Below are 16,787 nucleotides of genomic sequence, written 5' to 3'. Positions count from 1 at the left end.
GCATAGTATCATCATCAGAGAGGCTTCATTCAGCAACTGATGGGAACAGATGCAGAGACCCACAGCCAAGCATTAGGCGGAGCTTGGGATATCCTGAGGAAGAGGGAGAGGAAGGATTGTACAATCCAGAGGGGTCAAGGACACCTCAAGAAAACCCACAGAATCAACTAACCTGGGCTCATAGGGGCTCACAGAGACTGAACCGACAACCAGGGAGCCTGCATGGGACTGACCTAGGCCCTCTGCATATGTTATGGTTGTGTAGCGTGGGTCTTCTTATGGGACTCCTAACAGTGGGAATGGGGGTTGTCTCTCTTTTGCCTGCTTCTGGGACCCTTTTCCTCCTGCTGGGTTACCTTGCCCAGCCTTAATGTGAGGAGAGGTGCCTAGTCTTATTGCAACTGTATGTGCCATGCTTGGGTGAAACCCCTGGAAGGCCTGCCCTTTTCTCAAGGGAAATGGAGGAGGAGTGCATTGTGAGGAAAGGGGAGGTGTGGGGACGGACTGGGAGGGAAGGAGGGAGGGGGGCCTACAGTGGGGATGTAATACATGAGAAAAGAAAAAAATTTCTAAAGATTTTTTAAAGTTTTTCAATCATCCTTATAATGCTTCAGACTGTAAATATTTTAGGCGAAAATCACCAAAGTTCTTGTGCTGCATGATTCCGTAAACAGAAAAAGAAAACAATGGCAGTTCACCTGTTCGTTTCTGATTGTCTGTTGATAACTGTTTGCTGTTGGGTCATGCCAAGACTGAAATATCCAACGCTTCAGAACTTCTTTCAGTTACAGGTGACAGAAATCCAGTTCCAAATGGCCTAAGTGTGGGGTCGTGGGGGGTAGTGAGGGATTTGTGTAGATGAGCAGATCAGGCGTGGCTGCTCCACAGTTCACTTCTGGGTTCATTCTCAGGCGGTCCCCGGACATACAGCCACAGGCGGCTCTGGGTTTACTACTGCAAAAATTACATTTTAGTTGTCTGACTACCATAATTCCAGGTTTATGTCAACCTTCAGTCTGTGTCTAGAAAAACTGGATACTTACAGGAGGAGCATGATCACCAGCAGGAAACACACTATCACAATAGAAACCACTGACTGTAGTGAGGAAGAGAAACCAGTGGGGGAGCCACTGTCATCTGAGCAACAGGGACTCAGAGAAGTAGGCTGCTGCATCTTCAAGGCTAGCACAGAGTTCCTGGCCAGCTAAGACGACACAGTACCATGGGAGACGACACAGTACCATGGGAAACACTGTAAGCCAAACACTTGGAAGGCTGAGGCAGGATGGTTGTCAGTTTGAAGATACCCTGGATTGCTAATTTGAAGCCAGTCTGGGTTACATAGCAAGATCCAGTCTTAAAACAATGCAAAAAAGAAAACAAAATCTTCACATACACCAAAAACCAAACCAAACCAAGCCCAAACCACAAACCCACACAAAACTATTACCAACTGCTGAGGAAGACAGCCTGGTGGCTCTTCAGGCAGTGAGGTGGAATTATAAATCCAGCAGCTCCACTCGTCCAGACAGGCAAAGACGGGAAACACTCCTCACAGAAAAACGTGCCCACTTTTGTTCTCAGCAGCATTATGCATACTAGATACAAAATGAAAACAATCCACACATCCAGCAGCTAGTGGCTGGATAAAATGTGTGTTCACACGATGGAGTATTTGGGGGCAATACAAACAGATGAAGTACGTAGTGCATGCTATGGAACTAAGTAAAAGAAGTCGGTCATGAAGAATAATACTTCATATGGTTCCATTTATTTAAATGTCCCGGGTTGTCAAACCCATAGTGCGTGCCTAGAACTGAGGGAGTGTGGGGAAAACGGAGACATGGACAATGAATGAAATTCTGGTGCGGGAAGCAATGGCAGTTCTAGAATTTTGGGAATTACTAAAGCTATTGAAGTGTAATGATTATTATATATTATATTATCATATTATCATAGTGTAATATTATTTTGTGCATGCACACATGTGTGTCACAGCACATTGCTGAGGTCAGCTCCGTCATTCCACCATGTGGGGCTCAGGGGCCAAACTTGAGGTCATCAGGCTTGGTGACAGGTGACTTTCCCAACTGCACATTTTATTTTGGGGGAGAGGATTAAAGCTTTTATGCTTCTTTACCTTCGAGACATGGACTCATGCAGCCCACACTGGCTTTGAACTCAAGCTAATCTTCTGGTGTCAGTTTCTTGAGTATAGGATCACAGTTATGTGTCACTGTGGCAAGCTCTGTGTGTGCATGTGCGTGTGCGTGTGTGTGTGTGTGTATGTGTGTGTGTGTGTGTGTGTGTAACTCACCATGGCACACATGTGCAGGCTACAGTTGTTTCCTCCCACTGTTTTCCTTCCACTTTGAACTCGGGTCATCAGACTTGGCTCATCAGAGCTGGCTCACTGGCACTGAACACACACCTTAAATTCAGAAATTTTATGATCCAGTTCTATTTCAAGATGCCCAGCACTGTGTTAATAAATGTACTAATGGATGTTTGCTTTCAGTTCTTCCTGCAGCTTCAACAGGCCGCACTGGAGGTCTTTGCAGAGAATTCTGCCCTCAGTAAGCTGCAGCTGGGACAACTAGCCTCCGTGGAAAGCTCTGTCTTCGATGACATGATTAATCTCTCGGAGCGTTTAAACCTTGCTATGTTGACTTGCCAAGCAGACCACGTTTCGAGAGAAGTGGAAGATGCTACAAAATTGTATAAGAAAGAAAGGTATGTCCTGTGTGCGTCTCCCTTTACACAAGCTAGTTAGAGTCAAAGGTGGCGAGTGTGCTCCAAAATTTAGCTTTGGTAGAACCCACCCCCAGTTTTGGAGATTAAATTTGGGGTTTCGCGTATGGTAGGTCCAAACTTTGGTTTTGATGGAAATATTTCTAAAATCTATTCTTTTGAAGAATTTACTCAGAAATGAGTGATGCTGTGGCCCTCACAGAGAAGTGTCATGTTAGCTGGGGTAGACTAGTTCACCGTGTCATTCATTTCACCAAGTAAGTGCCCTGTACTCTATGCCCTGTGCATGCTCGCATTTCATAATTTGCTCTCCTGACTTTATGCCCTAGCATGGTGCCTCCACAGAGTACTGTAATCAACTGGAAGTAGTATTCGTTTGTTTGCTGAAATCAGAGCATAAGATTAAATGGTGACTTTTAATTCTAACCATAAACTTTCATTTTCAACTTTATAAAATTGAATTTAGAATTTTTTGGGGGTTTGGGGGGACTTTAGTGGAAATAAATAATTAAAAGTTAATATGTAAGTATAGATATTTATTTCTGTATATATTTTAGTATTAGACATTTTTTTTAAACTCCAGATTCCCCTAGGACAGAATATCTCCTCAAATTTGAAGTGATTTGTTAAAGATACGGAGTGATAAATGTCATTCTGGTGAAGGTTGTTTTCCAGGTGGCTGTCCCTGCCATCTCAGTCTGAACAGGCAGTGATGTCCCTGTCCAGCTCATCCTGCCCACTCCTGCTGACCTACGGGACCGGCTGCTTCAGCCGGAGAAGCTTTGTTTCTCCTTACTCAGAATCTTCTGGCAAATGCTTGTAGAGAAGCTGGATGCATACATCTATCAGGAGGTAAGTCAGCGGGTGCTGGGAGGCCATGCTGATGAAGTCAGACGTTACATGGATTGTTCTTTGTTTTAGATAATCCTCGCTAATCATTTCAACGAAGGAGGAGCAGCCCAGTTGCAGTTTGATATGACATGGAATCTTTTCCCTTTGTTTTCTCACTATTGCAAGAGACGGGAAAACTATTTTAAACAATAAGCCTAATGTGTAACCTTAAACACTGGTGAATCCAAATGCTAGAGGAGTTGACTTCTTTTTAACAATTTCCGAATTTCATTGATATTTGTTGTAATAACATCAATTAAAATCTGGAGCTGGAGAGATGCCTCGACAGTTAAGAGCATTTGTTGCTCCTGCGGAGGACTGGGGTTTGTGGTTCTGTTTCTTCCTAGGGATCATTGGTTGCATGGGTCCACGAGGGTGGAGGGAGTGGAAGCGGGGAACAGGGTTCTGTTGGCTGTGAGTATGATGGAGATTTCCCTCTGGGAGATGACTTTGATGAATCAGCTCAACTTTTTTCCAGAGTATAAGAAATATATAGGATTGGGAAGCCTGGGGATAAACCTTTATTTGATTAAGTAACATGGTCCTGTCAAAAGGCTTTGTGTGTGGCAGCAGGGTCCTATAGCAGAGCTCCTAGCACAAGTCTTAGTTACCATGTGTGCAGCAGGGGAGGGTTCCAGCAGGAGAGTGTGCCAAGGGCCACCCTAGAGATAAACCAGGCATCCAGGCCTAGAGACAGCTTTCAAATAAGGTCAGTCCTCTGGGCCCAGGGACATTCTCCAGATAAGGGCAGGTAGAAAGCAGGAAGTCTCACTTCGAGGGAGGAAGTCCCCATGTCAAGCTTTGGGAAAAAAAACTCCCAGGATACGATAGATTTCAACCTCTGACCAATAAGAGGGTCCAACAGGATTTGGTTCTCAGCACTCACATGGTGGCCTACAACTGCCGGTAACTCCAGTTCTGGGGTATCTGATAGCCTCATCTGATCTCCATAGGCAACCAGGCACACACATGGTGCACAGATGTATATGCAAGCAAAACATGCACATAAAATAACATTTAAAAATCAAAAATAAAATGAAACCTTAAAACATTCATTGTGAATGTATTATATTTTCAAAACATAATAGGGAAACCAAAACAATAGGTGTGATCCAGAAAACTGACCAGAACCAGGTATAGACTACACGTTGGACATTCTTCCTAGCATCTGGTTCGATGCTATTTGCTTATCACTAGGAGAGTAAATAGAAAATGAATGCAGGTATAATTCTGCCACCCACAGAAAATAAGAAATCACAGCTAGGTTTAGTGCCTAACAATAGCCCAGACCAGAGGAAAATTAGTTTTCTCATAAATTTAACATTAATTTTGGTTATAAATATTTAGTATTTAATATTAAGTATAGTTATAAACATGAGAACATTTGTCAAAAATTTGTTGATTTTAATGTACATTATGTATAGTGATCTCTCCTCCCCTTTCCTCTTGGCTTCCTAAACAGTGTAAAAGCAGCCTGCATTGTTCTGAATTTGAACATGGGCTCTGCATTACTCCTGAAAGATGTCCTGCAGCCAGCTTCTGAGCACCTTCCTGCCACAGCAGCCTTAAATGAAGTTGGAATTTACAAACTGGTTCAGCAATATGTTGAAATTCTACTCAACTTGAGGGCAAACTGGCCTAACACTGGGAAACAAAGCATCTTTGAAAAAAGGGTTGTTTTGCAAAGAAGACAGTTGGATTGAAGTTGTCTGATAAAGTTCTGAATTAATGAAACTGGACAAATGAAAACTGGGTAGAATCATTTATTATCTTGAGTTTTAATGTCACTAAAATGATGACCATACTTCCTCCATCCTCCGGTTCCTAAGAAAACAAAGAAGAGAACTCAGCTGTGAGAAGCAGAGTAATTACACATTAGGAATTGCAAATGGGAATGCAGACATCTGAAGACAGTGTGAGAGCAAGGGTCGTCATAGCTTACCTCCACTTTGCTAATCAAGGGGAATTGTTGTAGAAAGCCAAACACAGCCAATACACTGTAGAAACACTTACTTATGGATGTGTGTTAGTAAGTGAGGTTCCTGTGTCCATTTGAGAATTCAGTGTTTATATAAGAAATATACTGTGAGCTGGGAGTGGTGGAGAACGCCTATAATTCCAGCACTCTGCAGCAAAAGACCACTGTGGGTTAAGACTCACCTGGGCAACACAGTGAGATTCTGTCCCACCAGAAAAAAACAACCACAGTTTTAGGAGATGGTGGTTAAGCTATGGTTGTTCCTAATATTCAATTCTTATGTCCTTCCATTTAAAGTGTTTCTTAGTTGTAGTTGTGTGTGTGTTCATGTGCAGGTGTTTATGTGTATTTGTGCATGTGTGGGATATGTGTGTGTGTGTGTGTGTGTGTGTGTGTGTGTGTGTGTTTGTGTATTTGAGTCTATGCAAGTGGAGGCCTAAGGTTGATATTGAGTGACTTCCTCAGTTGCTTCTCCCCTTACTTTCTGAGACAAGGTCTCAGTGAACACGGAGCTCATTGGTTTACTAGACCTGCTCGTCCCAGCACTGGGGTTACAGACATGTGCAACTGTACCCAGCTTCTCATGGGGCTAGGACTTTGATCTCAGGTCCTCATAGTGAGGCCAAAAGTCCTTTGCCAGCTGAGCCATCTCCCTGACCTGAGACAAAAATCCTAAACTTCCTTTTTCCTTCTAACATTTCTTTGGTCTTGGGCTATGTAAAGTAACAAGTTTTGTGTGTGCGTGGTACTAGAGATCAAACTTAGAGTCTTGCTCGTGCAAGGCAAGAGCTCCACCAACATCCCCAGCCAAAGCAATGATCCCTTGATTCTTAAATCCACAAAGAATAAGCTTTTACAGAAATTGAGCTTAATTAGCTAGAAGATTTCTACATAATTTTTTTCCTATTTTTTTTCTGACAAGGCAGTTATTTAGTAATCTCAATGCTGTAGTATCTCGGTCTGAAATTGTCAGGCTAAGGGCTGGAGAGATAGCTCAACTGCTAAGAGGCTGCTCCTCCAGAGGACCTGGGTTCAATGCCCAGCACACTGGTCATTCACAAGAGGCTGTAACTCCAGTCCCATGGGATACATCACCCTTGTCTGTCCTCCATGGGCACTACATGCATGGGGTGCAAAGACACACTTAGGCAAACACTCATACATATAAAATAAAAATAAAATCTCAAAAAAATTTAATGGTCAGGCTTGCACGTAGCCTACATTGTTGATCTTTACTTTGCAGAAAAAAATTTTGATAAAATACTTTAGGACACAATCTATTCTATTTTCTCAGAGAAAGAGAGCCTGAGATTGACTTGCTTTACAACACAGGCTGGCATTGAACTCATGACTCTCCTGCCACTTCCCCAACATACTGGGATTCCAAGCACACACCACCAAGTCACATCAATCTAGAATTATGACTGTGTGCATCTGTATGATGTGAGTGGGGGAGTGTCATCGTGCATGTGGACACCAGAGGACAGCTTTGTTCCACCTGTTCTCCCTGTCCACCTTTAATGTGAGTCCTGAGGATCAAACTGGTTGCCAGGCTTGCACAAGAAGAACTTTTACCCACTCGGCCATCTCATTGGCCTTACACTATATTTTATAAAGAGATTTTCCAACTACTGTGTGGAGCTGAGAGTTTTAGTAATTCTAGCAGAATGGCCTCCTCATCTCATGTTTGAGAACTGATAAGGTTTCCTTTTTTTATTTAAATGAGACAGGGTCTCTCTATGTAGCCTTGCCTGTCCTGAAACTCACTATGTAGGTCATGTTGTCCTTGAACCCACAGAGATATGCCTGCTTCTGCCTCCTGTGTGCTGGGATTAAAGGTGTGCTCCAACACACCCCACACTGATGAGGTTTCCTAATGAGAAGAGAATGAGGTTACCTCTAGAACTTCCTCTCCAACTCTATCATTACCCCTCCTCTTCCCCAGGGCGAGTTTCCCCTGCTTCTTCATAATTTCTGTTTCATAATTACTGAAAGTTAAAGGGAATAAAATATTTCACTCAAAAGGTGTTGGGTGTTGGGTGGGGGGTGGCTTAGTAGGTAAAGCGTTTGCTGTGCAAGTGTGAGGACCTGAGTCTGAATCCTCAGTACCCAGGTAAAGCCTGCACAGCAGGGTGAACTCTGCTCCTACAGTGAGGTGCAAGGTGGAGACAGAGATTCCATATGGTTGTGGGCTAGCCTGGGGTGCACAGCGCAGCAGCAAACAGCAGGAGACAAAGTGAGGACTGACACCTGTGGTTGCTGTGACCTCCACATGTGTGCCATGACACATGCATGCACACATCTCTCTCTCTCTCTCTCTCTCTCTCTCTCTCACACACACACACACACACACACACACACACACACACGCACACGCACACGCACACGCACAAGCACACGCACACGCACACAAGAAAAAGTAGTGGTACTCAATATGCAATGGTAATAATACTTCAAAATGATTCCATGTTATTAAAATACTAAAAACACTTACACTTCATCTCTGAATTTATCCAAAGTTATTCTATGTCCATCATCATTCAAAACTTCATTGGCAGTACATAGACCCAAGTTTTTTAGGGCTGCAAAAGTGAGAATGAGAAGAAAAGAAAATGTACAAAATGGAATTATTTCCGGCTAGAGAAAGTTACGGAATGGCCTTCCTTGGTGTAGGTCACACTGACCTTCTTTATACTGCACAAATGAGATGCAGCCTCTGCCCGAGGCGTCCATCATCTCAAACATTGACACAATGTTAGAGTTGTCCATGAAGAAAGGAAACGATACGCCTGTTACCTTGGCGATTTTCAGCCGTTCCAGAAGAGAGATCAAATACTCTCTCGGTTTTTCTGCAAATAAACAGTTGAGACTCTTTTTACATGAAATTAAAGTTTGTCACAAGTAGTACAGTCCAGGCACTCAGGGTGCAGGCCTTGTTCCAGGACACCTACACCACAGCAGAGAACACTCTGTAGCTGAACTCAGTAGTGCTCTGCCTCAGAGGGCTGAGTGTTACAGTCCAGAGACTGGACCTGAGATGTTTTTAAGCTTCCCAGATGATCTGATTTGCAGACAGGGATGGAAACCAGAAAGACAGAGGGGTGGCATGATACAGGGAAGAAGCTGGCCAGCTAAGACACAGGGAACAGAAACCGTCTTAGACAGACGCAGTCTCCTGATGAGGCAAGTTTGTGTAGAAGCAGTGCTCTGGATCAACAGTCTCTTCTATTGAACTGATTTTAAAAGCAGAAAATCCAATTTGCTTTCCAAAAATAACGAGACAGTCAGGGCAGAAGTCGGACATTAGATGGAGCGGCTCAGATGGCAAAAGCTGGTCACAGTGTGTCCACCGGCAGGAAGCAGAGGTGAGTGCTTCTTCTCACCGTGTCACCTGTGGACAGGCTTTCCCATCCCAATTAGCCTAATCAAGACAGCCCACCACGGGCATGCCAGGGGCCCATCTCCCAGATGGTTCTAGACCTCATCAAGTTAACAACTGGAATTAATCATCATAAAGACTCTTTGTGTTTTTTATATTTCAACAGTACTGTGATCACAATATACTTCATACCTCCAAAAAATTGTTTTTAGTATCTTTATGTAGGCCGGTAGTATTCAAGTTTCCAGTTGTCTACAAATGGTATTCTGAATAGCATTTAAGGCTAGGTGTGATGGTGTATGTCTATAAAGCCACACTGGGGAAGTAGAGGCTGAAGGATCAGGAGTTCAAGGCAAGTCTCAGCTACCTAGGAAGTTATAGGTCAGCCTGGGATATGAAACCTTGTCTCTAAAAACAAACCAACCAAAGATGTGTGCTGGCTAGTTTTTGTCAACTTGGCACAAGCTAAAGTCTTCTGAGAGGAGAAAACCTTAATTGAGAAAATACCTCCCTAAGATTGGGCGGGTAGTCCTGGGTTCTATAAGGAAGCAGGCTGAGCAAGCCATGAGGAGCAAGTCAGTAAGCAGGACCCCTCCATGGCCTTTGCATCAAGTCCTGCCTCCAGATTCCTGCTCTGCTTGAGTTCCTGCCCTGACTTCCCTCAGTGATGAACTATGGTATGGAAGCAGAGCCAAATAAACCCTTTCCTCCCCAAGTTGCTTTGGTGTTTAACCCTAACTAAGATAGTTGTTTCAAGGAGTACCACGAGTATTTATTTATGTTCTTATTTTGGATTTGAATTCCTGGTCCTCCTGCCTCCATGCAGAGTTGGGAATATAGGTGTTATTATAAGTGGTTTTCATGGCACTGGAGATCAAACCCTGGGCCTCATGCATGCTGGGCAAGCACTTTACTTGCTAAGCTACATTCCTAGTCCCTTGTGTGTGTGTGTGTGTGTGTGTGTGTGTGTGTGTGTGTGTGTGTGTATTTTGAAATAATGTCTTGCTGTGTATCCCAGGCTAGCTTATAGTTCACTATGTAGCCTAGGCTGACCTCAAATGCAAAATTCTCTTGTCTCAGTTTCCTGAATACTAGGATCACAGGCATGTACTATCATGCTTTGCTTTTGTCTCTATTACAGGCAATCCTGTCATTATCTGCATGCGCGCGCACACGCGTGCACACACACGGACCCACACACCTTTACAAACATATACTTAGCACAAAAATGCACTTAGCATCCTGTGACCCCACCACCACTGAGCTGCATGTAACAAAGGCAGTTAGGTCATTCTGAACTATAAGTTCCATTGTAAGCTTTGGTAACTCTTCTTTTGTGGTCAAATACATCCTGAAACTAGGTGTAGTGAGTTTGTCCGTCTAGACTTGGGTGTATGAGCAGCTAGGCACACGTGTCCTCAAAACAAACTTGCAGGAAACCCATATTGGCCATCTTACACATATTTGAAATTGCAAGTGTGTATGATTAAAATTAGATGCACCATATAGGGCACATACAGTAAACAAAGGTTTACATAACCAAGCCTATCGTTAAGAACAGACCTGCGACTGAGATTGACGGCCTTAGTCTGATCCCAGGACTCCAGAGCAGAAGGAGAGAACAGACTCCCCAGGCTACCCTCTAACCTTCACACACTTGCACACATGTGTGCACTGAATAAATGAATAATACCCATCATTTCAAAATAAAGGAAGAGAAAATCAGAAAACTACTTACACCCTAGTGTACCCTTCTTTTGAAATGGAAAAGAAACCTTAGAAAGTAACCAATGGCTCTTGAGTGACTCACTCAGAGCCCAATGCTCTCTGGTTCTATCTGGCCTGTACTCTGTTTGCTTCTGAATAAAATCCTTAGCTTCTTTCTTTTCTGAGTACTTCTTCAATACTTTGAACAAGATGAACAATCCGGACATACCAGTGTAGACTGGGACCTCTGGCAACGTGTGAGTTAGTAATTGGCCACATTAGACTAGGGTTGTTAGAAATGACAGTTACTTGCTGAGAGGAACTATGCATGTGGAGCTACACACACACACACACACACACACACACACACACACACACACACACACAATGTATGTGGAAGAATTAGTGATACACAGAAAACTGAGCAAAAATTAAAAATACAGAATTATTAACTTGGGAGGAAAAACAAAGAAAATGTAATCCAAGCATATTACACACACACACACACACACACACACACACACACACACAATTAGCTGTAGACATTTGTCTAAAAATAGCATTGAAGTTCTGAACATTGGTTGTACTAAATTTGTGTTTTAAATTTAATGGCAAGGAGAGTTAGGTCAGTGGTTACCAGCACTTGTCCTTGAAGAGGACCTAGTTCAGGTACTAGCACTGACATGATGGATCAGACCCACAGGTAACTCCAGACACTCTCTTCTGACCTCCTCGGGCACCAGGCAGGCTCATGATGCACAGACATATATGCAGGCAAAACACCTACATGTTTAAAATAAATACACTTTTAAAATACAATATTTCAAAAGACTTTTCTCATGCCCTAGGAGGTCATACTAGTTTTCATCTTTTCCAAGTTGGGATGGTATTTCTGTTTCTTTCCACTGAAGTAAATGGACATTTTGGAATTTTAGACACTCATTATGAAGGCTGACAGGGTCCAATTATTTTAGGGATGTAATGCCATTTCATTTCAATGTATGTTCTTACCGTACATTACCGAAAATTGTGAAATAACCCAAATTTTGAAAGGGTCTAATGTATTAAAATGCCAGGGGAAAACGACATCCCAGGAGGATCCCGCAGCTCGGGATCTTACTAAATTAGAGACGCCTTGGAATTGAAAAGATCTGTTGCTTGCCCAGACAAGGTTGGGTGAGCTGTAATTCATTTTATACCCGCCCACTCCCCCATTCTCAGGAGATCAGTACTATTATCTCCATTTTCCGGTAGAAGAGACTGACGGTCTGTCTTTTCCCAAGCGCTCTTAACTCCGGGGTGGACTAGAGCTAGGCTCTGCCACCCGCTGAGCCCTCTCCCAGCCTCCCGCCGCGGAGCTGGCGGCTAGAGGTCATTCATCATGTTTGGTGGGGCGGGCGGGGGTCACAGACTCAGCGGACAGCAGGCTCCACTCTTCTGGAGGCAGGGAATGGAGTGAGTCGGGAGAACAAGGTCTGGGGAGAGAAGCGGCGGGCTGGGGACCCTTTGCTGGGCAGAGGTAGACAGAAAACCAAAGGAGGCAAGACCCTTACTTGGTCGGACAAAGAGGAGGAAGCTGGTGAGTTGGCTCAGCAGCTCCATTATTCGATGTTTTTCTAAATATTCCTTGGCCTGAAGCTCCCGGTTACCCGCAGTGTTCATGTTTCCGTGCTGAGCCGTTGCTATGCGACCAGGCAGCGTCCTGGCGCCTGGACTCCGCCCCCTTTGCATTCAGTCACGTGACCTCACCAATACCTCCTCCTCCCCCTCCCCCTTCCCCCCTTCTCCCTGTACCTCAGGCACACCCTTCCACCCTAAGACAGCGTCCTTCCAGGGTCTTCTTCCCTGATGCAGACGCGTAGGTGTGGCGCGCAGTCAGCGAGGGCACCTGCGTTTGTGGGCAGTGTCAACCCTTTTAACGACCAAGGCTGGGCTTAGCTGGTACCTGTCCCTGCCTGCCTCCTGCATCCGGCTCAGTACCTGTTTATCAGAGGATGAGGGCCTTAAGTGATCGGAACACAGGATTCACCAATAACAAAAGAACTCCTGCAGTTCTGAGAGCCCTAAATAGCATTTTCCGGAGGAGCGGCCTGCAGGGCTCACTGGCTACCAGCAGGAGGTCTCAGTTTATGGATCCTGAACTTCAGAGTGTTGGCGGCTTAAACTTTTTTCCACTTTTAACACTTTTCAATCGGAACCTTGGTGTATAAGTATATAAATCCAACATTTACTGTTAGTTAGAAGAAATTAATTTTAAAAGAGTTCTTTGAAGTCAGGTGTGGTGGTGCACTCCTATATACCCATCACTTGGGGGTGGAGGCAGGGGGTTAGGAGTCCACTGTCATCCTTGGACTACATAGGGAGGTCAAGGCCAGCCTGGGACAGGACCCTGCTGCAGAAAACCGAAGCAAAACAAAGCAAAGCATTTTACTGTTCATTAACAATGAAAGCAAATTTGTGTACTGATGCACATATATGAGCATGTATATTTTTGCCTGAGGAATTAAATGTCAGCTGAGTACTTGCCACCTCAAGACATGAGCATCCTCAACGTTTTTCAGAGTTGACTGGTATTTTGATTTCATAATCATCAAAGCTGAGAACGTTGCTTCACAGAAATACATAATACAAAATGGCTGGTGTATATTTAAGGCCATTCCAGTGCTTGTTGGAAATTCTTTTTTCCCCAAGTCAAAAATTCACTTAATGACTTTATTTTATTCCATGAAATTCAAGGCAGCAAATCAAACATTTGGGACTAGGCTATTGTGAAGGCCTAGACTTGACTTTAGAGGCTCCATCTTAGGAAAAGGGGCACCATCACAGACCACCTGCTGTACTCAAGAATGTGCCATGACAACTGGAACAGATACAGGGCCCTATGCTCCTGCAGACGTCCTATCTGCGGTTTAGGGCCCTTGAAGATATCTAGATAATCCTGCTGAGCAGTCCAGATAATCCTTTTCAGTGGGTTGTGGTTCCTCACCTAAAGTCTAACCCAATAGTTTCAAATATGGTTTCACACCCAAAGTCTAGATCAATAGTTTCAAAAATTCACCTTGCCCCAACCAATCCCAAGTTGCCAATTCCTAGCTTGTGGTTTTTCCCCATAAAAACTCCCTACGACCTGGGCTCATGGCCTTCGCCACATTTCCTTCCATCTGCCGTGTGGTGGCCCAGGTTGAACCTGAATAAAAGGACCCTTATGTGCTTGCATCAGAAACCGGCTCCTTGGTGGTGTCTGGGGGTTTCTCAAAACAGGTTCAACACTATAGCTCCATGGCATGGCATCTGCCTAGCAGGTTAGGCAGGAGGTTCGATCCCCAGCACTGCAGTACCAACAACAACAGCACTACAATACCAACAACAACAGCACTGCAGTAACAACAACAGCACTGCAGTAACAACAACAACACTGAAGTAACAACAACAGCACTGCAGTAACAACAACAGTACTGCAGTACCAACAACAACAGCACTACAATACCAACAACAACAGCACTGCAGTACCAACAACAACAGCACTACAGCGCCAACAACAGCACTGCAGCATCAACAACAACAGCACTGCAGTAACAAGAACAGCACTGCAGTAACAACAACAACAGCACTGCAGTAACAACAACAACAGCACTGCAGTAACAACAACAACAACAGCACTGCAGAAACAACAACAACAACAGCACTGCAGTAACAACAACAACAACAGCACTGCAGTACCAACAACAGCAGCACTGCAGTAACAACAGCACTGCACCACCAACAACAACAGCACTGCAGCACCAACAACAACAGCACTGCAGTAACAACAACACTGCAGTAACAACAACAGCACTGCAGCAACAACAACAACAGCACTGCAGCAACAGCAACAGCACTGCAGTACCAACAACAACAACACTGCAGCAACAGCAACAGCACTGCAGTACCAACAACAACAGCACTGCAGTAACAACAACAGCACTGCAGTAACAACAACAGCACTGCAGTGCCACCAACAACAGCACTGCAGCAACAACAAGAGCACTGCAGTAACAACAACAGCACTGCAGTAACAACAACAACAGCACTGCAGCACCACCAACAACAGCACTGCAGTAACAACAAGAGCACTGCAGTAACAACAAGAGCATCCCAAACTCTGAACAAACAGAACCTGAAACCCTATGTAAGAGGGCCGGTGGTACAGGTCAGTGAGTGAGCACTGGTCCAGTGTGAAAGGAGCTCTAGATTTAACCCCAGCACCAAAGAGAAAACATAAACTCCTCATTCACAGCAGGATGTAAAGGTGTACACCTGTAATTCCAGCACTGGGGCAGAGGCAGACCAGTAAAATCAACAAATGAAAGAATTCATTAATTCTTTGATACAGTCTAACACTAAACCTGACACATGCTGAGGAATGACGGTAGAAAAACATTGAGTCTTTGTTTCCTGTAATTAAGCCTTTATATTTCTATACGGGAAGAAAATTTGCATATACAATTAAACACTAAAACACTGAAATCCCTTACATACGATAGTCTCAGATTTGAGCATAGGCAGTGTTTGCTGGCACTGTAAGATGTGATGCAAGGGCAGTTCGGAGTGTGCCTTGTGAGTTCAGAGCAAAGGCTGCAGTAAAGTCTGGTGACTCAACACTGCAAGAAACACCTTCATTGTTTGTGTGATGTGTAAGTCTTTGGCTGCTGCGTGCTCAGAAACTAATGTTGCCAAATGTTTTGAGATCTCCACATTTGATTATGTGTCGGGGCTCAGGCTCCATAGTGGAGAGCTGTGACCTGACTGCCTGAAGACTGTCAGGAGACAGACACACCTCACAGTCATTAAAACACTATTTATTTAGTGTGCCTGCATGTATGTCTGTGCACCATGTGCCTTCAGCACTCCTGGAGACCAGGAGAGGACGCTGGATCCTGGAACTGGAGTTACAGACAGTTGTGAGTCACGATATGGGCACTCAAGTGCAGGTCTTCTTAAGGAGCAGCCAGTGCTCTCACATGCTGAGCCGTCTGTCCAGCTCCCTCGGACAGTCATTTTGACAGAGGGTCACTGAGTGAGTAGGGTGGGATACAAATGGTAGGAGAGCCACCGTGTATCCGCTGCTGTACTTAGAGAACTGATCTCTGCACTGGGACTCTGTTCTTGGTAACGTCAGAAGCCCCTTTCCCCAAAGACGTGGCCTAGAACAAGCACTTCAGGGACGGAAGAAGGGCTGGAGAGGCTGCTGGGGGTTAAAGAACCCTGGGTGCTCTTGCTGAGGAGCCGGGTTGGGTTCCCGCACCCACGCTGGGTGGATTAGAACCCCCTGTAACTCCGATTCCGGGGGATCTGACCCTCTCTTCTGGCTTCCACAGGCCAGTCTATGCTGTGATGCACACAGACTCATGGACACCTATATACACATAAATAAAGTAGTAAAGTAAATCTTTGAAAAGATAATGAAAAAGACAACGAACAGCCCTTAATGTAGGAAGAAATGACTGTGTGGTCCCAGGATGCCGTGGTTCCTGCTCACAGCTACAGCTAAGGATATCTTGCCTTCCTGGGAAATTCATTACTTTACACTCTTGGAGTTACCTGGCCCACAAGTAAATAGCTCTGTTTTCTGTCCTCTGGAACCTAGATTATTGCCTGCGGATACATTCCCTGGTGGTTATTTTCTGTTCCAACAAGTCTCCATGGCTCTCAATGTGATGTCTGTGTCTTGCTCCTCAAGCCTTCCTGGAAATCACGTTCTAGGGAAGTGTCCAGACACCACCTAGTGGAGTGAGCTGTCACTGCCCTGGTCTCCTCAGCCGGAGCCGACCGGCTTTCCAGCTCCTGTAGAACCCTCAGAGCACTTCTTCCTGGGCTGCATTCCAGGCCTCTTCCTCTTCCTATTAGACAGAGTGACTCTGGGAGGCAGGCATGAGGGGGTGCTGCTTGGGGTCCTACTGATGCTGGCTCAGGAGTGGTGATTTAGGACTGTAATCGCGGCACTTGGGAGAAAGAAACAGGAACATCATGAGGTTGAGGCCACCCTAGACCGAAAGATGACTGAGACTCAAGAAACAAAACAAAGTACCGATGGATGGACAC

General features: G+C 44.7%; 2 protein-coding genes across 3 annotated transcripts; one reads left to right on the top strand and one right to left on the bottom strand.

Annotated features, from left to right (window-relative positions):
- The first annotated feature begins 1,666 nt into the window (after nt 1–1,666).
- Nucleotides 1,667–5,345, top strand: LOC119089046 (RAD50-interacting protein 1-like). The gene is given in 6 exon segments (XM_037210981.1): nt 1,667–1,699; nt 2,519–2,733; nt 3,427–3,500; nt 3,503–3,603; nt 3,673–3,791; nt 5,105–5,345. Coding segments are annotated over 6 exon segments (783 nt in total).
- Nucleotides 5,346–5,388: 43 nt separating this feature from the next.
- Efcab10 (EF-hand calcium binding domain 10) lies at nt 5,389–12,423 on the bottom strand. 2 transcript variants are annotated; one of them, XM_028878408.2, is made up of 4 exons: nt 12,260–12,423; nt 8,305–8,469; nt 8,115–8,202; nt 5,389–5,466 (listed from the first exon to the last, which is right to left on the bottom strand). In XM_028878408.2, exons 1-4 carry the CDS (start codon nt 12,366–12,368, stop codon nt 5,430–5,432), a joined length of 399 nt encoding a protein of 132 aa, XP_028734241.1. In that variant the 5' UTR covers nt 12,369–12,423; the 3' UTR covers nt 5,389–5,429. The 2 variants fall into 2 exon arrangements, with proteins under 2 accessions (XP_028734241.1, XP_037066393.1); XM_037210498.1 differs by lacking the exon at nt 8,305–8,469 and having other exon boundaries at nt 12,260–12,417.
- Between the last annotated feature and the right edge of the window lie 4,364 nt (nt 12,424–16,787).

The sequence above is a fragment of the Peromyscus leucopus genome, chromosome 14 (assembly GCF_004664715.2).
Source record: "Peromyscus leucopus breed LL Stock chromosome 14, UCI_PerLeu_2.1, whole genome shotgun sequence".
In the NCBI taxonomy this organism is placed as follows: domain Eukaryota; kingdom Metazoa; phylum Chordata; class Mammalia; order Rodentia; family Cricetidae; genus Peromyscus; species Peromyscus leucopus.
The sequence above is the reverse complement of the archived record's forward strand: the minus strand, read 5'-3'. Positions and strand labels throughout refer to the sequence as shown.